Genomic DNA, 27,339 nt, shown 5'->3' on the forward strand with positions numbered 1-27,339 from the left:
TTTGTGTTTACAAATAACTTTAATTTTTGAAATAACCAAGGATCGCTGAACAGTTAATGAGCTGGCTTGATGCTACCAGAAGAGTTCATACAGAAAATACCAATATAACATAATGGTTGAAGGTATAAAACTAGATAAGACTGACTAGAAATAGCAGAACCTCTTAGTTTTCAGTCATATGCAATTAATGAAAAGTCATTAACAAGTATAAAGCAGCAAAACTTAGTAAATGAAAATTATAAAGCCATATTGTCTTTGTTAAAGTAAATATAACTCATTTTTAAAAACCCTCAATTAGTTCCATAAAGCCTACTTGTGCATGCATTAAAATTGTGACACTTGAAAGCCCTGATCCAACTTTAACACTCACACCGGTTAATGCAAGGTCCATGTTACTGCTAGCAGCAGAAAAACAAGTCCAAAGTGCTTAAGCTGGGGTGAGCAAGGGGAACAGCTAAGCTCCTCTGGATTCTGCTCCCACCCAAACCCATCTGGGAAGCTGGAGTAAGAATACCATCTGATCCTTGTGTTAGTTTGTTCTGTGTCTCATGCTCTATTCCCCTTTTAGTAATGTAACTAATGTTATATGTTTGAGGTCCCAATCCTGCCAGGTGCAGAGCACCCTCAAGGTTTGTTGACTATCTTTCATGGGAATTGACGGCATTCAGCACTTCAAAGGATCAGACCCGATTTTGTATGAGGCTAGTACAACAATTAAAAATGTCTAAAATCATAAGAATTCAAATTGGGGTTACCCCTGGAAATCTCATTTTCATGCTAGCCTGAGGTTAACGTAATTGATTTTTAAAATCTTCCTGCATTTGTTGTGCATGGAAAGATGTCTTTTGTTTTAAACAGAGTCTCTTTACAGTAATTTTTACTGTAGATAATTTGAGTAGATTGCCACTTACCCATAACAAAAAATTTAATAAATTATAGTCACTTGCTATGCAAAAAACTATGATTCAAACTCTTTTAATCTCTAAATATTAAGTGGGAATCTTGCATACATGTTGTGTTCATATAATTGTACACACCAACCCTAATCCTTAGTGGGTATAAACTTGGCAGAGCTCTATTTTCTTCACTACAGTAATACCAATTTATATCAGCTGAGGACCTGGTCCATAGGCCCTAAATCTTCTCCCAGGGTGAATTGTCTCTCAAGCTTTGTGTTGTAAACTGAGCCATTAAAACATGGAAAGTAATTAACATCTCAATACTGCACACTGAAATTTCAAATACATAAAAAGGTGTAATGCTTTGCAAACAAGGATTTAATAGGATTGGTCCTGTGGTTCCATGGTTATTAAGCACAATGGCCCAAATTCTGACCTTACGTAAGCAGGAGCAACTCCATGAATTTCAGTGGAGATGCATCCACTTATACCAGACCTAAATATCATGACCCAAGAGGGTTAAAAATCAGAACTTTATTTAGCACACCCCTATCTGGTTAAGTTCAAGGGCTGACCCTGCAGTCCTTATGTGGGTGAAAATGTATTTTAAACTACCAATAAAGCTACATGGAGTCTTGCTCACGTAAGAAGGCAGGATTGGACCCTGAATAATCAGTACAATACTTGCACACATCCACTCATCCTTTTTTTGTTTTTTTTAAATACACGATCTAAAGAAAACGTCTCCTTTCATGTTCTGATCCTTTTACAAGGCACTGTACGGTTATCAGTGTACAAGCCATTTTTTTGTCTGCAGGCAGTACCGTTGATATGGTTGATGCTTTCACCGATACAGTCTGACTGGGAATTCCCTTCATTAGTCATCTGAAACGCAAAAAGTTTTAATGAATAAGCCTGCGTTTGTATCAATCTCTAATCCCATACTTTGGCTGTAGGGTTAGGAAGCTGTCTGCCTGATTTTCCTCTTTCAGTGAAGCTATTCCATGCAGATCAATGGAGTTACTCCACTTTCACACAGGTGTATGCGAAAGGAGGTGTAGGCTCCATTTATGGTACTTCTAGAGTAGCCATTAGTATAAGATCTCTGCCTTAATAGTCATCCTACTGGGAGATTAAATTATTGCTCTCCAGCCCTTCAGGACATCATCAGAAAACACACACAGCATATGCTCTTTAGGGAACCTTGCAGGGCTATCTGTAATATGCATACTTTTAGTGTCCAAGGCTAACACTACAATCGATGGGGTCCAATAATGTAGGCTACTCACACTCAAAGGTATAAGATGGAAGTGAAATCCTTGAAACTTTTTGAAAATAATATTTAAAGAATATAGTCTGTTACTCAGCTCTTCATATTTGTTCAGTAACAGGAATCATAACAGATTGTTTTCTGTCTTCTCTTATCATAGATCAGATTCTGATCTCAGTTACATAAGTCTAGATCACTTACACCTCTGGGTTTATGCTATACCTCCACTAAAGTCATTTGTATGTGCTTCCCCAACACTTACTTTTCTTTTATGTTGTGCAGTTGTAGATCTTCCATTTCCTGTCCTGGCTCCAGTTGCTTCTTCCAAAGCTAAAACAAGCAAAAGTATTCAATGATCATGTTTTCATTGCCAAGCATTATCACTGTTACAATAATTGCACCCATAAAAAGGTGTAATGTCTATTACCTTGACAATACTGCACTTGAGCTACTAGCCACATGTTCACTGCACAGAAAGATAATAAGCTTAACTGAAGAACTAATTAACCCTTTCTAACACACCTCATTGGAGAATGATGAATTTACCATGATTAGTGGCCTGAGGATGGTAGGCATTTAGAGCAGAGGTGAAATTTGCAAGCTTAGCACTTCTGTACAGATCGCCTTCAGGTTGGCACATAAATAAAGGGCCTAATTTTGACTTAATTTACACCATTGTAACTCCAGGATGGTGGAACAAGCCAGGAGATCCGGAACAAAATCAATAAAGCCAGGAATACCTTCAGGATCTTAAATACAGTCTGGAAATAATCAAAATACAACACCAAAACCAAACTCCAGATTTATCAGAGCTGCGTACTTTCAGCACTACTTTATAGTGCAGAATGCTGGGGAATGAGAAAGTATGAGATGTCCAAACTGTCTCCATTCCATGCAACCTGCCTCAGAAAAATCCTCCGTATCTTTTGTCCCAGAACAATCTCAAACCAAGATCTGTTGACACAGTGCAGCCAAGAGGATCTGAGCACCATCTTTGCCAGGAGGCGTTGGAGATGGATTGGCCGTGTGCTTTGGGTGGAAACTGATTCCATCACCAGACTGGCAATAAGATGGACACGTGAAGGCAAGCGAAAAAGAGGTCGCCCCAAAACAACCTGGCGAAGAGCTGTGGAAGCCGAGCTAAAAAACCTGGGGCACAGCTGGGGAACCATTGAAAGACTTGCCAGAAACAGACAGGCGTGGAGGAGCTTCGTCATGGCCCTAAACGCCAGAGGCGTAATAGGAACATGATGATGAACACCACTGAGCCAGATCCTCAGTTGTGGCCAAGAAGTACTCGATACAGATGAGGAATAGAGAATGTAAAGGTGCCTTTATGTGCCCACATTTTTGGGGTCATTTGGCATTGGGCCAATTGCCTGTCACAGAACAGAGGAGTCTGCAGGATTGCAGGGATGTAAAGGAGAGCAGAATTTGACCCATCACGTTGAAAGTTGTGCAAGGAAAAACTGAAGAATCCAATATTAGAGGTCACTTTGAAAAGTTTAGCCATTTACTGATCTATCCAACACCTGTGCAACCTCTTTAAAGTCAGTGGGCCAAATCCTGTGATGACTTACGTCTTCTGCAACCCCATTAACTTCAAAACCCTTGAGGGTAGGAATTCTGCTGTCTACCATGTTAGGGGTATCACCAGAAACAGACAGACAATAATAAATAATGAGGATGTGGCAGAGGTAAGTGCAGGATTTGACCTGACAGGTTCACATCAATGTAAATAAAGGGCCCTATACATAATTTATAAAAAACTGCATTAAGAAAGTCTGTTAGGATAGAGCCAGGGGAACAGCTCTGTCAAGGAAAGGGAAATAAAGTTTTAAAAGCCAGCTTTCCTGTGAATCTTTGCTGCGATTTTCTGCACGTAATGGTATAGATTTCAGTGGTTTTAGGGGGTGTTTCCGGCATATCATTTGGAAACAAACAAGGAGGGACATTCTGTAATGCATGCATACCTGTGAGGAGTTCATCAATCTGGTCCACTACAAGCTTTGCATCTTCCATAGTGAAGCACATGGGTGGTTTAAATTTCAGAATGTTTCTATGGGGTCCATCCGCACTCAGGAGGATCCGCTGTTCTTTCAGTCTGTGTAGAAAACAAAGATGCCTTTTTACATGTGCATCATAAGTGCACAATGTAACTTGCATATGTCAGGATGCAGAGAGGTCCATCAGACCAAACGCCAGGCTGTTGTATGTAGATGTAACAATGCTGAAGGTTAGAGAATTACATCTGCTTACACCAGGTCAGGGGTTGGGCCACTGTCTGCGTCTTCTAATGCTAAATCAAAGGTTATATTAATTTCCAGTTAAAGTGGTGTGTGTACATCTGCTGGAGAAAAATCAAGGTTTTCAACCTCCTTAAGAAAAGGCTGGTAAAGGGTCAGATTGAGATTGCCCCCAGTGTACTTTATGCATGGACACAGAAGATAAATATTTACTTGTAGATAATATGCTGGGCTTCAGCTGTGGCAGGTGTTCTCGTCAGTTGATCCTTCACCAGATCTACTCCAACAAACAAGCCAATACCCCTAGAACATAAAGGGAGGAAGAACGATAAGATGCACTGTCCAATAGCAAAGCCCCTCTCTTGCACAGATAGTAACACTGCTCCAACAATTCCAGCAAGTGAGTCAAATATATAGAGAAAGATACTACTCTTTGATGTACTAAGTTTTTCAATGCTATTCATAAAGATATACACATTGCTGGCTTAATAAAGTTGCTTTGTCAGTTAAAGAGAAAAACCTCTCATTACCTCCTGTAGGTCCAAACTACCTGTAAGTTGATTCGTTGTTATTTATACTTACAGCTTGGATTGGGATTTTAACCCATGACATGAATAAAAACAAAAACCAGGAAATTTGAGGGGATCCATTTTTTGGATAATTTACGAGACATAATCATCACTTACAATTTCCTCATTTTTGTCCTATATTCTTTGCCTATTGGGCTACCAGAATAACCACTTCTCTGTCCCACCTTCTGCCTGGGAAATTCTTGATTGTACCCTGAGGTACCTACCTGACATCTCCTATTAAAGGATGTTTTTCCTTTTGTTTGTTCAGCAGCTCTGTTAGATAATTCCCTACTCGTATGGCATTTCCTTGGAGATCATCTTTTTCAATTACATCGAGCACAGCCAGGCCAATAGCACAGGACACTGGATTGCCTCCAAACTGAAGGCAAAGACAAATGGAAAAACAGTGGTTGAAATTCTGTTCTGCCTCCATCCTTGGAGGCTTCACTAACATTTCCCACGTCAGTAAAATGTGAACAAAGCTTAAAGAAAGGGACTTTAGGCAACATTGTGCTTAGTCCCAGCGTGGTTGCTCAGGAAGAAAATGGGATACTGGATCCTCCCTCCCTTGCCCCTCTCCCCCCAACCATGCAGTGCAGTGGGGTGCACCCGAGATGTCCCTCCCCAGTTGTTCCTCAGCCTCAGGTTGCAAAAACATAGGACCACAGGAATTGCCATGCTATATCAGCCCTAGGTCCATATAGTCCAGTATACTGTTATAGACAATGGCCAGAATTGGATGCTTCAGAGGCAGCTGCAAGAAACCCTGCAGTAGACAGGGGTGGGGTAATCTGTCCTATTTCCCCTCCCCACATACGCCCTGAAGGTCTCACCCTAACTCTTAATAGTTAAAGAGCTGTTTAAGCCCCAAAACATGAGGTTTTATCTCCCTTCCAATACTCAATTATTACAACTCTGGATATTTGTGTGATCCATACAACTGTCTAATCCTGCCCCTCCCCCCGCTTTTTTTTGTAGGTTCAGAAGCTTGGACAACTACTGGCATTTTCTTGGTCCAGCAACTGTATGAGAGAGAAATGGATGATGCTGTTGAGGCAGTTGACCAGCCTTCCATATGGAAAAGGTAAGATCCATTTTGAGTGTCCCCTCCATATGTGAGCTCAGAGGGACAATGTGAGCCATTATCTTCTGCTGGATAGGGTGTAACATTACAATCATTCATTCTTTTAAAGATGTTGATGATATAAATTGACCCTGATGGTGTTTTTTCCAAAGTTCTTAGTGAATAGCATTTACGGCATTCCAGTCATACGGTTCCACAGCCACCTCTCAGAATCTCTGCCATCTAAAGCTTAAAGGGACTCCAACTAAGTAATGGAACTTGGTTGCAGTTAGTGACAAGACTCAGTCACAATGGAAAAGATGGCAGACAGATGTAAATACCACATCTGATAGACTGAACAGGCGAGACGAAATCAAAGTAGTGGCTTTGCAATATTTGCACAGCTCCAGTGTTTCCTGATACAGGGAGAGTGTTTAGCTGCCCCTGAAAGGTAAAGAAAATGAGGGCCCCATGGAATTCTGGTTCTCAATGGGAGCTGTTGGGTGCTGAGCACTTTTGAAAACCTGACCACTTCCTTTTAGGAGTCTACATGGGAGCAGAGCTCTTTTGAAAATCTGGCTCCAAAGTTGGATACTGAGTTTTTTGAAACTTAGGCCCTTACAGTTCTCCAGCTCTATGAACCCAGCATCTTCTGCAAGCACTGAATACAGACTAAAGCTATTGTAGGAGTAAAAAGGAAGACTTTCATCTGGAACGTTACCGTGTTGAAATACTCCAATCCAGAGGCACCGAAGGCTTCAGCAATCTCTCTTGTTGTAACCACACAAGACATTGGATGGCCATTGCCAATTGGCTTTCCCATGGTGACAATATCGGGTACGAAGTCTTTGCCTTGCAACTGGAAACCCCAAAAATGTTTCCCAACTCGACCAAAACCAACCTGGACTTCATCAGCTATGAATACGCCACCTGCCTTATGCACATATCTGAAAACAAAAGGAACAGTCCAAATGCCACACCACATAATAGGATTCTAGTGTCCAGGCCTAATTTTAGCGCAAAGGAGGGTGTGTTACAGAAGTTTACAATTTGACTTAGTCCCTGTTCCCAATGAGCATACAATTAATTTAGAAGATTTCAGACAAAACCTCACAACTGCATTTTATGGTTGATGTTTAAATCACTCCATTTCAAGCTACTTGTTTGCTTTTTAATGATACACATATGGATTGTATTTTTTAAAGTGATTGATAACTGAAAATTCCATTGGACATGAGTTACATAATGGTATTTAAAAGGTGGAACAAAAATGAAGGACAAAAAACCCCCTAAGGGATTAATAGAATAAGCCTGTAGCCTCAACCTATTACTCTGCGTAACTTCTCAACTATGCCCATTCCAAGTATTGTACATACTCTGCCACTTTCTGGAAGTAGCCTGCAGGTGGAATTATTTGGCCTCCGCAACTCTGCATGGATTCAGCAATAAAGGCCGCAATCTACATAAAAGAAGATGAAGTAAGAGCAATGTTCCTCTATCTAGCCTTTGCAAATAAGCTAATGCTCTCAGAAAGAAATTGTAAAGATCTGGGTGACTTTAATAACATGCTGGGATGGACAGCTGTGGTTTGTTGTCAATGTCTAAGGCATAACATTTCCATTAGGGGTGCCCAAATTTGCAACACCGAGGGCCACGCTGGCAGCCTGCCAGAAATCAAAGGGCCACATCCAGGACCTAAACCACCAGCCACTGATGTCCCACTGGCCTCAGTGGGAGTTGGATCAGGTTTATAAGGTCCATGTAAGTTTACATAGAAATTTCAATTAAAAAATACATACTTACTGGTACTTATGATTTCCCTGATAGATGAATAGAAATTGCTTAGTGTCAGGGAACACCAGCAGTAGAAACCTGTGGTGGCCAGGGACAGGGCAGACAGAGTTTGCATTTTTAGAACAGCCTGGCTTTGCTTTGGGCACCCCTGCCTCAGGCAAATGACTAAACAAGCAATATATTAGGGCAAGGCACTTCACAAAAGAGAATCTATAGGTGAAGTAATTCCAGTTGCTAGGAATGAAAAAAAGTAGTTATTCCAAATCAGGAAGGGCAACAGCAGCAGATCAGATACACTGGAACATCAAGTTTTACATTCCTTGTCAACATTAAGTCTGTGCAGCACAGACAGTGTTACCCCAGATCTCCCAGGAGCGTCACCACAAGTCTGCTATGTAACAGATTGCCTCCCACACCGCTTGTGCAACCCTCCCTGAGCATCAACAGGTGCACGCGAGCTGGCCAGCAATGCAGTCTTCCTGGAAACAAGGTCGAGCAGTAACGTGTAAAGAAGTGTACACTATATTCGAAGAGGCACACTACTGCCAAACAGTACGAGGGTCCCCATAGCATGTGAGACTTTAGCCTTTATCACAACTTGTTCTGTCACAGGTCTACGGCACCAAAACCTAAGAAGATATGCAAAAGGAGGGAAAAAAGGAAGACAAGAAAAGAAAAAAAAACTGTCAGTTAGTCAAAAAAAGAAAAAAAATTGATGAAGAAATTAAAGACAGGTGATGTAACCCTTTGGACTAAAAGGGGACTGTTTGATCCAATATCCATTGCGGTCTTTCTATTGGCTTCAGCAGGCTTTAGATCAATCCCTAGCAGTCTTCAAAAAAATTAGAATTGTCCCAGGAAGCACTGGGTAACAGACATTCTAAATCCAATTTTATAGGATTTTGAAAGGATGTAGAATTGCTGGGAGTCAGTACATCTTGGCCACAACCCCTCCCATCTCCAGCCTTCCATGTCCCACCTCTGCTCCAGCTATCACCTGCCAGCTGCCACATGCATCCACGATTGTAGCACAGGTTATCACCAGCTTGTACTTGGATTCCAAGTTATGAGGCGTAAAAGTGCAATTCATTTATCTCAATGTGCTTGAATGCAATGGTGAATTTAGAAACGTGATTTTCCTCATTTATCTGTTCTCCAGGCAGTGGTTTTCTAGATGTCCTGTCTAAGACTTTCACCATAATCTCTCAAACAGGACTTGAAAGCTTGACTGTGTTTCAAAGGCTCACAAAATAGTGAATTAAACAACTTTTGATTTATTTGCTCCTTTATGAGTCTATTCTCCTCTTGATCCTTGCATATAACTTTCATGGATGTTAATGAGAGTTATGAAAGTGCATCAAGGGGAAAATGGAAGCCTTAGAATATAAAACCCATAACAGAAGAGTGAAGGCAGAAAAGGAGAAGAAATTGCACTGTGTAGATGCTGATCTTTTGTCTCCTTTCCCCCCTATTATTTTGCCAACAGATGTAGTTTCATTACTAAACATGAACAGGGTTATAGTGTTTCTACAGCTCATGCTACAAACCTTGCGCCCACTCTTCTCAGCTTCTTCAATAATCTTTTTCACATCATCTGCATAAGCGTTTGCTGGATCTGGATGATCTTCCCTGTATTTTCCTCTGTAGATATCTGGAGAATGAGCCTGAAAGCAGCAGAGTTTATTTCAAATGCATGCCTTCTTGCAATATGCATTTTCTATTGGACAGTTCCCAGTGTTTTTCATTAGGGATGTAACTGTATTGGAAAAAATACCACCTTCTCTCATACATATCACAAAGTTTGGATATTCTGAATTTCTGCCTTGAACTTCATGTACACTATTAGGAGTTGAAGCTTGTACCATGTATTACAGGAAAGATACTTTCCTCTAGATGTGAAATAAGTATTTGACTAATGTCTTCTTTTCCAGGGCTTAGCTCTGTTTATAGGAAATACAGAGATGAGTAAATGTATGAGGGCAGGACTATTCCCCTTGTTTAAGTTTAACTAGTTCAGGGAAGAGCCATGAAGTCATTATTCAGAGCAATGTCAATGCACTTTCCCGAGTGGCAGCCTTAGCCACTTAGCGCTAGCAACCTTCCAGGCCTCCATTCTTCAAAGAGCCTTCCACCACATGCATCCATTCAGCCCATAGCCACCACCAGTTCCTGGTCTATAGTACTGACTGACTCCAGTTCTTACAGACTGCAAGAATAGTTGATGCCCCTTCCTTCCACGGGAAACCTGTGCTTCATTTGTACCGCTTGGCCTCCTATTTTGTGAGAGAAGGTGGGCCTGCCACAGGCTTGCCAACCCCTACGAACAGTGTGGGGAGGGTTCAAAGGGCCAGGGAGGGGTCATTGGAAGGTAGAACCCAGCCTGGGGAATGTCATTGGCACGAGAGCTGTAGCACCAGTTCTAGAGTGGGAGATAGCTGGATGGAGGCCTACATATGACTTAGGGCTGGAGATTTGCAGTGGGAGGCTCACTCAAGCTTAAACCAGGTGAGTGCTAATCAGCTGTTTACTGATTTCCTTACCCATAAATTAATATATCATTACATTGTATCGCAATTCAGCATCAAAGCTAGTAATAAGCCACTTGTTACGAATCCAGCAGCAAACATTTCTGCTGAATTTAATCCTTTGTTATAAAATGACAGGAGTGTGTAGTATGACAGGTTAGGAATAATTTTATCTGGGGAAATAAAGCTAGTACACAAGCAGATTTTGAAATGACTCTAGAGGAAAGGGAAAAAACACCTACAAAGGACAGTAATTTATATGCAGTTGAAAAAATACTCACCACATGCACAAACTCTTTTTTGCCCTCCTTCCCCAGCTGATTAAATTTATATGGACTAATGTCAATCAGAGAAGAAACATGACCATGGTAAGCACTGCAATGGGAGTTAAATGCAAAATCACTATCATTAAGGTTTTAGAAAAGCTAAAATTCACAACTGCACACACACACAACCCAGAATTAAAAAAAGTACCCAGAAACATGGGGGTGGTGTTTGTGAGGGCTGCTCAAGTTAATTGGACCACTCCTGGACCTAATGAAGGCAGTGGGAGTTTTATTATTCACTTCAGTGGAGCAGGATTGGAATTAATAAGCCAAATTCATCCCTGCCACTGAAAGGACAGAAAAAGTTTGTGTCTTCCTAAGTCTACCTGTAACAATGGCCCACAGGATTTTGAAAGGATGCAGAATTGCTGGGAGCCAGTACACCTTGGCCACAACCCCTCCTATCTCCAGCCTTCCATGTCCCACCTCTGCTCCAGCCATCACCTGCCAGCTGCCACTGCACTTGGGTGTCGGGATCCTCTCCCCTGAGGTATTCCACAAGGGCCCTTAACCTGGGATTTAGTCAATGTTGTCTGATTTTGGCAGACTGTAAAAGAGGGCTGCAAATCAGATAGGTACACAAACACTCAGATTTGCTCCAGTTAATTATGGAGCACAAATTTTATAGCATGTCAAAAGGGAGGCTGGGCATCTGCCCTTTTGAAAAGTTAGTTCTTAATGTTGTAGCACCAGTTTGGCCACTGTGACAGTGTGAGTCTAGGATTTACAACAACAACAACACAGCATAGATCAACTAAACCCCCCTGTCCCCACGGCAAACCTACATATATAGAATTGTAAGTTTTCTAGTCCGTGTAGTTGTCACATAGGTAAAACATTAATTGAGTGTAGCTCTCTGGATATTTTTCCTGCATAAGTGTGTGAGATCAGGCCTAGTTTAGGACATCTATCATGGTAGCTCAGCTTTCAGACCCACCAAACTTTAGTGTCCCTTCAGATCTCAGTTTACTTCTTGTTGTCAGATTGTGTCTCAAAACCTAGTTAGCATCACTTTAAATGGAGCTGTCTGTATTTAATTATAATGTTTGTATGAAGGCAACATTGATCTTTCACTGAAATATGCCATACAACTGTATAGAGTTGACCTCTGAAGATACTGCGGAAGTGGCTAGTTGCATTCTATATGCTATTCTGCAAACTTACTGGTCAAGGGTGATCACATCTTGGTGTCCGCGATACTGCCGAGCCAGTCGTAAGGCGAGGTCATTGGCTTCAGATCTACAAAATAATAAATACATTAGGGGACTATACACACCTACAAAATGGTTTATTGCAACACCAGGGCTAGATGGTAAGCAAGCACTTACCAGTCATTTTAATTTAAAACAGAAAAAGGGTATGGAATTAATACAAACAATCAACACAGCAGGCTCTGTTATTCAGATTAGAATGCTATGATTCAGAACATAAATACCACATAAGAGGGAAAACAGCTCTTTGTATATGTATCAAACAAAGAGATGCTTTATTCCTCTAGCCCTGTTTGCTTGTGGGCACTTTACAGCTTTCATCCAGACCGCATCACATGATCCATTGTCTACAGCCAAGCTCTAAGATACAACCGCATTTGCCCTGATCCCTCAGAGACAAACACCTACAAGATCTCAATCAAGCATTCTTAAAACTGCAGTACCCACCTGCTGAAGTGAAGAAACAGATTGACAGAGCCAGAAGGGTAGCAAAAAGTCACCTACTACAGAACAGGCCCAACAAAGAAAGTAACAGAAGGCCACTAGCCGTCACCTACAGCCCCCACCTAAAACCTCTCCAGGATAGGTTGTAGATCCTTGATAATGTGCTGAAGGACAACCCCTCACTCTCACAGACCTTGGGAGACAGACCAGTCCACACTTACAGACAGCCCCCCAACCTGAAGCAAATACTCACCAGCAACTACACACCACACAACAAAAACACCAACCCAGGGACCAAACCCTGCTACAAACCCTGGTGCCAACTCTGTCCACATATCTATTCAAGGGACACCATCATAGGACCTAACCACATCAGCCACACCATCCAGGGCTTGTTCACCTGCACATCTACCAATGTGATATATGCAATCATGTGCCAGCAATGCCCCTCTGCCATCTACATTGGCCAAACTGGATGCAAAAGAATAAATGGACACTAATCTGACATCAGGAATCATAACATTCAAAATCCAGTAGGAGAACACTTCAATCTCTCTGGTCACTCACTAACAGACCTCAAAGTGGCAATTCTTCAACAAAAAAACTTCAAAATCAGACTCCAACGTGAAGCTGCAGAACTGGAATTAATTTGCAAACTAGATACCATCAGATTAGGCCTGAATAAAGACTGGGAGTGGTTGGGTCATTACAAAACCTAAACTTAATTTCCCCAATACTAATTTCTCCCTACTGTTACTCACACCTTCTTGTCAACTGTCTCTCTTACCACTTTAAAAGTTATTTCTCCTCCCTTGGTATCCTGCTGTTAATTGATTTATCTCGTTAGACTGACCTAACACTTGGTAAAGCAACCCACATCCTTTCATCTATTTATACCTGCTCCTGTATCTTTTACTTCATACATCTGATGAAGTGGGTTCTAGCCCATGAAAGCTTATGCCCAAATAAATTTGTTAGTCTCTAAGGTGCCACAGGGATGCCTCGTTTTTTAACCTCCCCTTTGTACAGATAACACCACTTCATACAGCAGCCAGAAGCTGGGAGAACAATGCAACTGCCACTCATATTAAAGTTACAAAATTCCCAGCAGCTTCCCAGCCTCCACATGGACCACATCCTGCTCAGCACCTTATAGCAGCAGGCCCAGATGAAGACCCAAGTTTACTTTGAAAGTCAGGGCTCTCACTCAGCACCAAACCACACTACTCTCTAACCATCAACCTACAGTACATCAGACTATCTTGTAGAAAGATTTAGATAGGCTTCGGTCAGTAAGACATCCCAAACAAAATAAATCATCTTTATTGCAATATTGCCCCCTTTAAAATATAGTACAACCCACATATCCCAATGATCCATTTGCTGGAACAAGAAGAAGCAACAAGACTTGTGATGGGGAATACAAGTCACTCTGAGGCTATGTTATAGCAATGACTGAATAAGGATTTTAGGTAGTACTGATATGTGCAAGCTTGGCTATGCTAAATAAAAAGATCCACTCCCTTTAGGGATATTGGGTTATAAATCTATTTGGACTGAAGAATAGCAGCATTTAGCATTTCGTATTAGAATGTGGACTGTTGATTAAAACAGACATACATGATGCCTCTACAGAGATCAACCAAAGAGAATTGAGTAAATTTCTCTGCTGAATTTTAATTTTGTGTTTTCTTTCTTTTGAGCCCTCTTGTTTCTAAATACACAGATCTATTTTCAGAAAATACATGGTATCAGCTCTTTCTGCTGTAGTCTCCTCTAGTTGTTATAGAAAAGGATCATCACTGCTTCAAAGTTTCCATATTGTGGGTCAAATCTGGTCCTAATGAAGTCAATGGGAAAATTGCCATAGATTCCAATCACAGCTGGATCTTCCCTGCTAAGGACCAATCCTCAGAATTCAGGGCCTGTCCACAAAACTAGTGATTTCTCTGGGGATGTATGCCAGGAATGAATATGGTGCTGCATATTCATGTTTGGAGGGGATCTGGAATTAGAATACATTTGAACATGTAATTTCGTTCAGTGAAGCCAAGAACGTTGACTAAAAAGGTTGTTAAACATTCTAGTTTAGTTTAACCAAATTATGTATTTTCCTATTATTTACATGCTGTTTGTTTCCTTTTCGCATAAGCTTGGCATAGACCATGAAAACAGACTAGTCCATTTCACTTTCCTGAGGGTCAGTTTCACTTTCTGGTTTTCATGGATTAAGACAATACAGCAAAGGTGAGGGTCGCAAACACTGCACAGGATATTTTTGAGTCCGACCAAAACAAAAAACAAGTTTTCCTAGAGTTATTTAGAAATAAATTTCCATGGAAACATTTGTATTACTTTTGTTAAACCCTGTTTTTTCACAGTTTAAAATTTGGGCCTAAACTGACATGACAAAGTCCTTTTTAAACAGCAACAAAATAGTGTCAATGAAAAATCCTTCAGACATACCCAGAGTTAACAAAATAGCAAACGGAGAGTTTCTCTGGCAGGGTAGTTGTGAGGCGCTTAGCATACTGGACAAGGTTGTCATGCAGGAATCGGGAATTGGTGTTGAGCAGTTCCATTTGTTTCACTGCAGCCTTTATCACATCTGGATGGCTGTGGCCAACTAAACGAGAAATTATTAATAATTACTGACGTGATCAGTTACTGAATCACACAAAGAGAGTCAGGGAGCTCTCTTGAATCTAGCACTGTCAGCTTGCCTTGAAAAAAGGATCTTCTGATTTCTAGTGGGAACGATGTAAACTTAGTCAATGGAGCTTTTGTACTTACCATGTGCAACGTTGTTGATGCAATCCAGGTATTTTTCTCCGTTCTCATCATACATATACTGCCCCTGAGCACGCACTATCTTGATAGGGTCTTTTGCAAAGAAAACTTTGCATGAAGGTCTAAAAAGTATAGAATAAAATTATTTCAGCTTGCTCAGTTGTTGCCCTGCCTCAGAATCTTGAGAATTGGTGATCTCAGGGCTCAGGAAAACAAAAACTAAATCCCATGTACTCCTGCAGTCACAGCACAGGCAAAGCTGCCACTGACTTCAAAGGCACCTTCACCAGCATATGGACAGCTGCTGAAGTCCAGGGAATACGCTATTTTATATCAGTGAAGTGGCAAAGCTTGAAATATTAAAATCACAGAAGCCGTTCAGTAGATTATAGGTAAATGAGGCCATCTCTTCTATGAAGTGCCTGTGAAGCAAATATGATTTTTTTGTATACTATGTTGTAGTTTAACTGATGGCCAAGTGAGGCCTGAACCAACTCATTAAAATGAATGGAAAGGCTCCCATTGACTTCAATGGAAACAAGAGCAGGTCCTTAATGAGGTTATTTTCAAACCCCTGCTTTTGTATCTACGGGCTTGAACATGGGAACGTAGAGAAAAATTAATCAAAATTAACTAAAGGAGTGATTTAAAAGTACATTAACCTCCTGTGTGGAGATATACACACTCAGAATTGCAGTGGTGAAACTTAATTAAGGCCACTTGGATTCTGAATAAAAGCGTCCACACAGGAGTTTAATATGATTTAACTCATCCAATTTAAAACATAGTTTGGATTAACATTGCTGATTGTCCCTGCGTACAAAAGTCCTGTGTATGGTTTCCTGTGAGCACAATGGAATGTGCACCATATTGCATCCTTGGAAGTCTGGCTATGTTTGTCTGACACAGTCTTACTAATTTACACATAATATGAAAGTTTATAAAAAATTAACTCTCTGGAAATAGGATTAATTTTTAAGAAATTTTTAAAAATATATGGCCCAAAATTGATTGCACAATGGAAGACTATGCTGAATTTGATGTCTGAGATTTATAGAGTTCATATGTTAGAACAAAATGCCAACATATGATGGGCTTAATTTTCAGAGGTGCTCAGCGCTTCTGAAAAATCAGGCTTAGGGTACTGAGATTTTCTGGGCAAAATTTTCAAAAGCGGCTAAGCCTTGTTTTCAAAAGCACCCAAATCCCACTGACTTAATGAGACTCAGGCTCCTAAAGTCACTTAGGCACGTCTGAAAATTTTCCCCTCTTTTTTCTGTTCTGAGCATGCAACACTGACACATATTCCTACTATACAGTTATATTCAGAAATATTACTGAACAGGGAGAAAACATTTAGAAACCTTTCATAGTACTTATTTAACCGAAGAGGGATGCGATTGTTTCCAAATAATAAAACTGCTTTCCTAAAAGCATCCTTATTGTCCATTTTGCCTGGTGACCTGACGCAATACAATTAATTGTATACACGGACCCTGACTGTTACTCATAAGATGTAATCTATAGTGTTTGAAATATTTTAGTGTCTGAATTTCTGCCTGATTAAGCAGTTACCTAGGGGCATCTTTCAGAGCTATTTCCCCTTTATTTACTCTTACATATCTACTGCCATAAGACAATTCAAAAGTGAAATGGAGGTAAAGCAACAGACTGAACACTATCAAATATCATTTCTTTGGTACAGTTTTTCAGTTAGTAGTTGTTTGCCTTACAGAGCCTGATCCTGCAATGTGTACTCAAGCAAGACTCCCACATCACAAGATCTGGCCCTTAGAGATGACTGGCTCTACATGCTATGATGACATTGATTTTTAAGCATATTAAAACAATTGATGGCACAATATGACTCTATACACGTAGGAGTCTAAACAAGTGAGTATTTTAGCAGTAGCATAATATTAGAAAGTCAGTGAGCATCTTTGTACTTTCATATCTAACAGTGATGAATTAGCTTTTCACTTGGCATGACCTAGTGAAATATTAATCAAGACCACATGCTCTGGAGAAAACCACATTATTTAACTTGTGGTAAATGATAAACAGGTATCGGATACATACCGTGACAAGGCTATAGTTCACATTTTCTTTCAATCCTGGCTCAGGTCACAAGAAAGAAAATAGTATTTGATGGCCTCACCCTACTTCCCATTATATCACAGTTGCACAGTCTTGACTAAGAAGAGGCTTTTAAGAGTGGCACAATAGGGAGCACTACAGAGTTGGTGTGGAAAATCTGCACCATAGCTGTCTGTGTGAGGTTACGCTCAAGACAAACCCTTTAGACCCCCCTTTTATGTGTGCTAAATTCGCCCATGAATTAACCAAACAATAGCATTTTAAAAATTTACTTTGGGCATTCTATTCTGTTTCATAGTTTTATGATGCTCACTTTTGTGCAATCTGCCATCAAGTACAGTATATTAAATAAGTATTGGTAAGTTTTTGAGACTGCATTTGTCAGGAAGAGGCAAAGTCTTAAATATCGGAATTACAAACTAAAAAACTGACCTTCCTCTTGCTTGCTTTGTATTTCTTTCACCAGTTATCTACAATGAGGAGGTACTACCTATGTATGATGACTTAAATTTGATATCAGTAAACTCAACATTGTTTTGCCACACAGATGGAAGGTACCAAAGGAAGATGATTTACTACTTTAAGCACTAACTATGAAATGTCAAAATTCCCTGAAGCCACAGGTTACCAACAGGATGACTCAGCCCTTCATATGTCTGAGGTAGGTGAACTAAATTCTATGCAATTTCCACTATGGGTAAGAGACCTTTAAAACCAAGATCACATGCTAGGGTCTGCAGTTTCAGTGATAAACCAGTTAACTTCAGTGCAGCTACTGTGAATTTGCCTGGGTGCAAGGGAGGGCAGGCTTTGCTTGGTCTGCTCCAGCTTGAAGCTTTATGTAAGAGCAGGTGTTTACCAAATTTTCCCCTCCACATAACTATTGCAATGCACTATCTGCTGGTTGCTGTCCTCCCCACTGGTAGCTCTGTATAACTTCTGGGTTATGTCATTTTTCGAGCACGTTGATGGTCTTTGTGAAGGTTCTATAGGATTGTAAATGATTATTATAATGGCTCCCTGGATCACAAGGCTCTCTGTGGGAAAGCAGTATTACCATGTGCTCTTAACAATATTAATAACTCTCAATTCTTTTGGTCATTTTTATAGGTCTAGTATGTATTTAAATATGCAGCCCATTCGCTGATGCCCATGCCATTTATTATACAGGGCTCGTGGATTTCAGCTAGAATTGAGTCTACTTAAAACAAACTGTTAGAAAAACAACCTTAGAAGCAAAATGCTACCTATTATTCTGGCTGCAAAATTCGTTTAATTCTCTAGTCCAGCTCTCCTGGCAGAAGAAACACTTAAACTTGGGGATAAAATATTTAAAATGTAGCAACCTCTGATCCCGGCTTCTGCTCAGCTTGTGCCGAGGGGAGGAAGACAAACCTCCTCGTTTTACGTAACCTCAGTGGAGGCTGGTTTATGTAACCGAGCGCAGGGCACTGGCTGTCACACCCTGATCGCCGCTCTGCCCCCGCAGCCTCCGGTTTGTCTCGGGTTTAGCCGAGGGCAGAAGCAGCGTGTGTGCAGCGCTGGTGGAAGGGAGGGATCCCAGCAAGAGGAGGGGCCAGGCAGGAGGGATGCGCTGCGCTCGGTCCGCGGGGCTCGCCAGAAGCAAAGCCGGGAGCTCTGCGCCCGAGGAGGCAGCTCCCCCTGCCCCGCACCTGGGGCCACAGCTCGGCCCCCCCCTCTCCAGCAGCCTGGCCCGGCCCGGCCCGGCCGTGCCGCGGGAGCTCTCCCGCGCCCTGGCCCTGCTCACCCGATGTGCTTTCGCCTCAGCTCCAGGGTCTCCGCCTTGCTGTACAGCGCGCTCATGCCGGCGCTGCTCTCCCGCGGGGCGCTGGCCAGCTGTGCCTCTCCCGCCTCTTCTCCTGCCGCCTGGCGCTGCCCTTGTCCCAAGAGGCTGGTGATGGGGCGGGGAGCCGGTTTGTCTCATCTTCCTTTTATCCCGTCTTCTGCTCTGCCTCCTGCCAAACCCCTCCTCCTGCGCTGTGCTCTGCGCGGCCCTCGCCCTGCCCAGGAGAGAGCCGGCCTCCCTCCCCTCTGGCCCAGCTCTCCTGGCCGCGCTGCTGGAAGTGGGGGCGCGGGGCGCCGCACCCCCGGCTTGGAGTGCTTTCCATCGTAAACAGCGGTGTTCAATGGTGTTCAGCCCCCCCGCCCCCCACTCTAAACATTGTTCCACCGGCCACTGCCTCCCCCTCTGGGCCACTGCTTCTCTGCTTTTCTCCTTCCACCCCATGGAGGACCTTCCTCAAGGGGGCTCAACAATTCCCTCTTCTTCACTACCTGGCTCCTCTTCACTGCCAGCGTCCCCGTTCCATGTAATAGGCCCATACAAATACTGTCCAATGTGAAGCCCTACTACTTCTACTGCTTTTCTGTTTTATCCCCTGGATGATTTACTTCTATGACTTATTTACCTGCCTCACTGGGGTGCTGTGGGGATTACTTGCCTCATGCTTATAGAGAGCTTATATTAATTTGGCATGCTAGGTTGCAGTTCTTTCCCTCCTGAGCTTTCAAAGCATTGTCCTGAAGGACAGAGTATTTTAGTTTTCTGGCCAAATTTCCTAATATTACACAGGGTTTAGCCAAAAGTGACCAATAAATAGTTTGGCTTCTGTCTGACTGAGAGGATAGGTCATTCTGCCGAATTGCTTAAACCCACAGTAGCCTAGCAGGACATATCTGAGCTATGTTTTTCAATGTACTGATCGAGGGTTCATAAAAAACGTAAACAGCATAATCTTGCAAACATTTGAACTGCATTTTTACAAAACGGCTTTACTTTTACAAGGGACACTGTCCAAAATTACTTTGCAGGGGACCCTTTAAAATATACACAGGACATTTGTACATAGCACACCACCTACACATCATAAATACTTCAGTGAGCTATGAACATCATTGCCTTAATTTTGATACCCAGTGTACACCTTTTTGAAAATTCCACTTATCAAATTACTTTTGTTATGTATATCATCTTAGCTATAGACTCAATTGATGGGCAACCTAGGGTAGTTAAGTTAACCAAACCTGGAACCATAATTTAAGGGCCATAATATTTCATCTACATACTTCCTAGAATCCATCCATTATTACAGATCTAGCTGTAAGGCCAGGCAAATATATAAGAACCATCTTTGTTGTTCTGTGTTTGTACAGTGCCTAAGCACAATGGGGCCCTGATCCTTGACTGGGTGCCCTCTGTGCTTCTTCAATCCAAATAAATCATCATCATCTAGAAAACAGAGTGCAGCCATCACTAATATTTTTGAATTCTTAAAGTGTTTTACAAACATCAGTGAATTTACCCTTATCCTTTACAACATCTTTGGGAGGCAAAGATCAGGACTTGAACTAGGTCAAATCATTATCAGCTCTATGAGCGAATATGCTTTTCTTTGCTTTGTTTGGGTGCTGTTACTCCAGAATCTAAATTTTAATTTAAAACAGCATGGCTACGCCTGCTCTTAAAACTCGACAGTGGCACAGCTGCGGAGTTGCAACTGCACTTCTGTAGCACTTCACTGTAGACACTACAGCAACCAGAGGGGTTCTCCTGTCAATGTGGTAAAACTACCTCTCTGAGAGCTGGTAGTTCGGGAGATGGAAGAATTCCGCTGTCAGCCTAGCACTGTCTACATGGGAACTCAGGTCAGCTTAACTACGTTTCTCAGGGGTGTGGATTTTTCACACATCTGAGTGACATAGCTGGGTCAATCTAGTTTGCTAGAGAAAACCAGCCCTACGTCTCAGTCTCTAGCTGTTATAGTGATAGAAAAAACTTTCAAAACCTAAGGTGTAACTGATGCAGTGATGTCTCCCGAAGGGCTTGTCCACACTGGAAACTTATATCGGCGCAGCTACAGCTCTTGGCGTGTGAAAAATCCAATCCCCTGAAAGATGTACCTATCCCAGGTGTAGCCAGCTCTAGGTCAACAGAAGAATTCTTCCGTTGACCTAGCTACCACCTTTCAGGGAGGTGAATTACCTACACCGAGGGGACAGCACACATCGGTAGCGTGTAGGCTAAGTGGTATAGCAGTGCAGCAGCAGCTGTGTGGCTGTAGTGGTTTAAGTGTAGACATACCTAGGTAAGCAGGATTCCTGAAATGATAATTCTGAAGTGTACTAACATTTGTCAGCAGACAAATTCCTTACTACTCCCTGCATCAGCTTGAGTAGCTGCTCTTCATCTCCATATTCGAGGGTCCTGGCCCTTGTAGGAGAGACATCAGAGACTATGCAACCTCACAAACAGGTGAGGTTGTTGCCAATCTGTGGGTCAGTGGATACATGGAGATACGGGAATTCACCCAAATAGAGGAAGAGAGACTGGGCCCCACGTATATTTGCATAGGGCCTTGCTGCATGCCCGGATGCTGTGTTAAGTCTGAACCTGGCTTAGGTCTTGATCCAAGCCAATTTGTACTGCCTTTTTCTCTTGCCTCCTTTTCTAAAAGCTGCAAAACAATGATGTGACACACAAAATTCAGGACATGCACATTTTATACTGACCTAGTTACAATCCCTTTATTAAACTAATATAAACTAGAGACAGCCCAGCCCAGACATTGTTTCCCTGCTTTATCATGAAAATTAGTGTGAAGGAATCTGAAAGGACAATGTAAGGGCATTTAAGGACAAGCCACTTTCCTTCACTGTCTGCATCTGCCCTCTGTTGGTAGGAAAAGTACGTTAATCTCTGTCCATTAGAATTGTGCAATGAGTTTCGCAAAATACCAATGGTGAGAGAGGGAAGATTATCATAGAAATTCCATTTGGTATGGGAACAATAAGCTCCCGCAGCAAAGGGCAGGTATAAACTAGAAATAGATTGTTAGAGAACAGCTTGAAAGAGGCCTTTACATGGCCAAGCAGGGGCAGAAAGGCAATCAAGAAGCCTCCCAAGGCCCACTGGCTCATAGTCTTTGCATTCCTTCTTCCAGAATCAATGCACTCGAGAGAGTAATCTGCTCCTAATGGATGGAACAAATTATGCATATCTCCCTTGCATTAACGCAGCTCCAGAAAGCTTGTGGTTCAGGCAGGCACAATCTCTCCAGTGCGTTTGTTGGGATGGTGGGCTCTGCATTCCTCCACCATCTCCATAGGGATGCGATATAAATGCCATAAACTAGCCCCTAGTGATTCAGTGGATTGATAAGAGTTTTAAAAAATTAACCAGATATGCTCCATTTTGGCACACTTTTTTCATCAATATCTTTGTTTTTTCTTCATTCATTTTTCAAGGAATATGCAAAAACAAATTATCACAATGTGATGAGAAAGACATTTGAATAAATATTACTGTTGTTACTACTGACTTCAGGAGAGAAACAAATGCAAACATACAAGTCCATTCCATACCAAAAGTCAGAGCCCAGCTATGGGAAAGCATCAAAGTAAGGATGAGCTCTCACCACGACGCATGACATAACTGTGACCCTGTAGTAGTTTCTGAGTGCCACAAGATATGAAAACAGTAACTAGCCAAGCAGAGTTCACCAGACCTAAGGAAATAATTGGTTAGGGTTTGTCTACACATGGAATTATTCCAGACCAGATTAGCTCTTCCCATCCACATATAAATTCTTATTCTGGAATAGTTAATCTCATACCTTATTTTATTCCAGAACAGCTCTCCTGCGTAGACAAGCCCTTATAAAATATATTAGGTAAATAATAGACCATATATATCCTAAATGGAGGAGGAGCTGGGTGGTGAGGAAGCCCAGATGAGAAGGGAGTACTAGGAGAAAGAACTCTGTAGTCTGGCTGCTAGAGAATGGAGGAAATAATGGACCATATATATCCTAAATGACTTAAAGCCTCATGGCCATCAGGTCTGGCACTAAAAGGGTTAACTGGAAATGGAGACCCCAGTTAAGGCATCTGGGGGGTGGCCCAGGCACAAATGTAGATGAAGCCCAGCTGGGTAGTGAAGAAGCCCAGATGAGAAGGGAGTACTAGGAGAAAGAACTCTGTAGGCTGGCTGCTAGAGAATGGTGGAAAGTCCTAGAGAGTGAGGCAGATATACAGTAAGCTCGGAGAGGGGCTGTTGAAAAGGAAGGAAGGCCAAGGTAAGAAGAAATGCAGAGAGGCAATGAGCAGTCTGAGGTAGCAGACCTTAGGTGCTCATCACAGGGTCCCTGTACTGGAACCCAGAAGAGAAGGAGGGACTGAGCTCCCCTGCTAGCTGCTGGGAAAGGTGATGTGGAAACTGTTACCTCTGTTCCCCTAAAAAAACAACTCAGGGTCACACTTGTATTAATTTTATTACAATGCCACTGTTAGGTCAGACAGAAAAGGGAAGGAGCTTATTTACACACCGCATTCATATTCACATTCACCGCATTCATACCCCCATGTACCCACACACTTACACAAGAGGAGGGTTACCGAAGACAGCATGGGAAGAAGCCAAGAAGCTGAAGCGTGGTAGATTTGGTGTGTCCACCTGCGGTCACGGATCTGGGATAGTGAGCAGGTCAAGGAGCAGCAGCTTGTGTGCATGGCTGTTTCCTTTTATTTTGGAGCTGGGCGCTCCTGTCATATACACTGAGTTTTTCTTCTGTGTCCGTCACCGAGAAGCAGTCCCAGTCCCTGTTCCTTTCATGCGTCTTTTCTTTACAGCACTCCGTGATTGCCTTCTCAGGGCAGATTATATCAGACGCTCCTGGCTCTGGGCTCTGGGCTCTTTTCTCCTTGCAGTTCCTCTCCGCCCAGTCCCCCATACACTCCCTCGTTCACACCTCCTTATCTTCCGCACACACACTCCCTTGTTCACACTCTCTCTCTGATCGCGTGATGGGATATTACAAAGCTTGGCAGTTCATACAAGTGGTAACTTGAAAAGGTTACAGAGCTTGCAAAGGTTACAAAACTTAAAAGGCTATGCTAACAGTAACTGAACTTACAAATTTCAGAGTAGCAGCCGTGTTAGTCTGTATTCGCAAAAAGAAAAGGAGGACTTGTGGCACCTTAGAGACTAACCAATTTATTAGAGCATAAGCTTTCGTGAGCTACAGCTCACTTCCTCAGATGCATATCGTGGAAACTGCAGCAGGCTTTATATATACACAGAGAATATGAAACAATACCTATTCCCACCCCACTGTCCTGCTGGTAATAGCTTATCTAAAGTGATTTCCAGCACAAATCCAGGTTTTCTCACCCTCCACCCCCCCACACAAATTCACTCTCCTGCTGGTGATAGCCCATCCAAAGTGACAACTCTTTACACAATGTGCATGACAATCAAGCTGGGCTATTTCCTGCATAAATCCAGGTTCTCACATCCCCCCCACCCCCATACACACACAAACTCACTCTCCTGCTGGTAATAGCTCATCCAAACTGACCACTCTTCAAGTTAAAATCCAAGTTAAACCAGAACATCTGGGGGGGGGGGGTAGGAAAAAACAAGAGGAAACAGGCTACCTTGCATAATGACTTAGCCACTCCAAGTCTCTATTTAAGCCTAAATTAATAGTATCCAATTTGCAAATGAATTCCAATTCAGCAGTTTCTCGCTGGAGTCTGGATTTGAAGTTTTTTTGTTTTAAGATAGCGACCTTCATGTCTGTGATCGCGTGACCAGAGAGATTGAAGTGTTCTCCGACTGGTTTATGAATGTTATAATTCTTGACATCTGATTTGTGTCCATTTATTCTTTTACGTAGAGACTGTCCAGTTTGACCAATGTACATGGCAGAGGGGCATTGCTGGCACATGATGGCATATATCACATTGGTGGATGTGCAGGTGAACGAGCCTCTGATAGTGTGGCTGATGTTATTAGGCCCTGTGATGGTGTCCCCTGAATAGATATGTGGGCACAGTTGGCAACGGGCTTTGTTGCAAGGATAAGTTCCTGGGTTAGTGGTTCTGTTGTGTGGTATGTGGTTGTTGGTGAGTATTTGCTTCAGGTTGCGGGGCTGTCTGTAGGCAAGGACTGGCCTGTCTCCCAAGATTTGTGAGAGTGTTGGGTCATCCTTTAGGATAGGTTGTAGATCCTTAATAATGCGTTGGAGGGGTTTTAGTTGGGGGCTGAAGGTGACGGCTAGTGGCGTTCTGTTATTTTCTTTGTTAGGCCTGTCCTGTAGTAGGTAACTTCTGGGAACTCTTCTGGCTCTATCAATCTGTTTCTTTACTTCTGCAGGTGGGTATTGTAGTTGTAAGAAAGCTTGACAGAGATCTTGTAGGTGTTTGTCTCTGTCTGAGGGGTTGGAGCAAATGCGGTTGTATCGCAGAGCTTGGCTGTAGACGATGGATCGTGTGGTGTGGTCAGGGTGAAAGCTGGAGGCATGCAGGTAGGAATAGCGGTCAGTAGGTTTCCGGTATAGGGTGGTGTTTATGTGACCATTGTTTATTAGCACTGTAGTGTCCAGGAAGTGGATCTCTTGTGTGGACTGGACCAGGCTGAGGTTGGTGGTGGGATGGAAATTGTTGAAATCATGGTGGAATTCCTCAAGGGCTTCTTTTCCATGGGTCCAGATGATGAAGATGTCATCAATATAGCGCAAGTAGAGTAGGGGCTTTAGGGGACGAGAGCTGAGGAAGCGTTGTTCTAAATCAGCCATAAAAATGTTGGCATACTGTGGGGCCATGCGGGTACCCATAGCAGTGCCGCTGATCTGAAGGTATACATTGTCCCCAAATGTGAAGTAGTTATGGGTAAGGACAAAGTCACAAAGTTCAGCCACCAGGTTAGCCGTGACATTATCGGGGATAGTGTTCTTGACGGCTTGTAGTCCATCTTTGTGTGGAATGTTGGTGTAGAGGGCTTCTACATCCATAGTGGCCAGGATGGTGTTATCAGGAAGATCACCGATGGATTGTAGTTTCCTCAGGAAGTCAGTGGTGTCTCGAAGGTAGCTGGGAGTGCTGGTAGCGTAGGGCCTGAGGAGGGAGTCTACATAGCCAGACAATCCTGCTGTCAGGGTGCCAATGCCTGAGATGATGGGGCGCCCAGGATTTCCAGGTTTATGGATCTTGGGTAGTAGATAGAATATCCCAGGTCGGGGTTCCAGGGGTGTGTCTGTGCGGATTTGATCTTGTGCTTTTTCAGGAAGTTTCTTGAGCAAATGCTGTAGTTGCTTTTGGTAACTCTCAGTGGGATCAGAGGGTAATGGCTTGTAGAAACTCGTGTTGGAGAGCTGCCGAGCAGCCTCTTGTTCATATTCCGACCTATTCATGACGACAACAGCACCTCCTTTGTCAGCCTTTTTGATTATGATGTCAGAGCAACTACAAAGCAACTACAGCATTTGCTCAAGAAACTTCCTGAAAAAGCACAAGATCAAATCCGCACAGACACACCCCTGGAACCCCGACCTGGGATATTCTATCTACTACCCAAGATCCATAAACCTGGAAATCCTGGGCGCCCCATCATCTCAGGCATTGGCACCCTGACAGCAGGATTGTCTGGCTATGTAGACTCCCTCCTCAGGCCCTACGCTACCAGCACTCCCAGCTACCTTCGAGACACCACTGACTTCCTGAGGAAACTACAATCCATCGGTGATCTTCCTGATAACACCATCCTGGCCACTATGGATGTAGAAGCCCTCTACACCAACATTCCACACAAAGATGGACTACAAGCCGTCAAGAACACTATCCCCGATAATGTCACGGCTAACCTGGTGGCTGAACTTTGTGACTTTGTCCTTACCCATAACTACTTCACATTTGGGGACAATGTATACCTTCAGATCAGCGGCACTGCTATGGGTACCCGCATGGCCCCACAGTATGCCAACATTTTTATGGCTGATTTAGAACAACGCTTCCTCAGCTCTCGTCCCCTAAAGCCCCTACTCTACTTGCGCTATATTGATGACATCTTCATCATCTGGACCCATGGAAAAGAAGCCCTTGAGGAATTCCACCATGATTTCAACAATTTCCATCCCACCACCAACCTCAGCCTGGTCCAGTCCACACAAGAGATCCACTTCCTGGACACTACAGTGCTAATAAACAATGGTCACATAAACACCACCCTATACCGGAAACCTACTGACCGCTATTCCTACCTGCATGCCTCCAGCTTTCACCCTGACCACACCACACGATCCAT

The 27,339-nt window shown here is 42.7% G+C and overlaps 1 protein-coding gene and 1 long non-coding RNA gene across 2 annotated transcripts in view; one reads left to right on the forward strand and one right to left on the reverse strand.

Moving 5' to 3' along the window:
• ETNPPL (ethanolamine-phosphate phospho-lyase) lies at window positions 1–19,185 on the reverse strand. Its single transcript, XM_084627405.1, has 13 exons — window positions 19,006–19,185; window positions 15,144–15,262; window positions 14,817–14,976; window positions 11,860–11,934; window positions 10,651–10,744; window positions 9,392–9,508; window positions 7,427–7,509; window positions 6,772–6,997; window positions 5,212–5,366; window positions 4,629–4,718; window positions 4,143–4,273; window positions 2,432–2,499; window positions 1–1,784 (listed from the first exon to the last, which is right to left on the reverse strand). Exons 1-13 carry the CDS (start codon window positions 19,059–19,061, stop codon window positions 1,650–1,652), a joined length of 1,509 nt encoding a protein of 502 aa, XP_084483531.1. The 5' UTR covers window positions 19,062–19,185; the 3' UTR covers window positions 1–1,649.
• Window positions 17,694–27,339, forward strand: part of LOC311520143 — a 15,649-nt gene continuing 6,003 nt past the window's right edge. The window contains exon 1 of the long non-coding RNA XR_014711494.1: window positions 17,694–17,898. This is a non-coding gene — a long non-coding RNA (uncharacterized lncRNA). The remainder of the gene's footprint in view (window positions 17,899–27,339) is intronic.

The sequence above is a fragment of the Lepidochelys olivacea genome (genome assembly GCF_965140295.1).
Source record: "Lepidochelys olivacea isolate rLepOli2 genome assembly, chromosome: 4".
NCBI classification, from domain to species: Eukaryota; Metazoa; Chordata; order Testudines; family Cheloniidae; genus Lepidochelys; species Lepidochelys olivacea.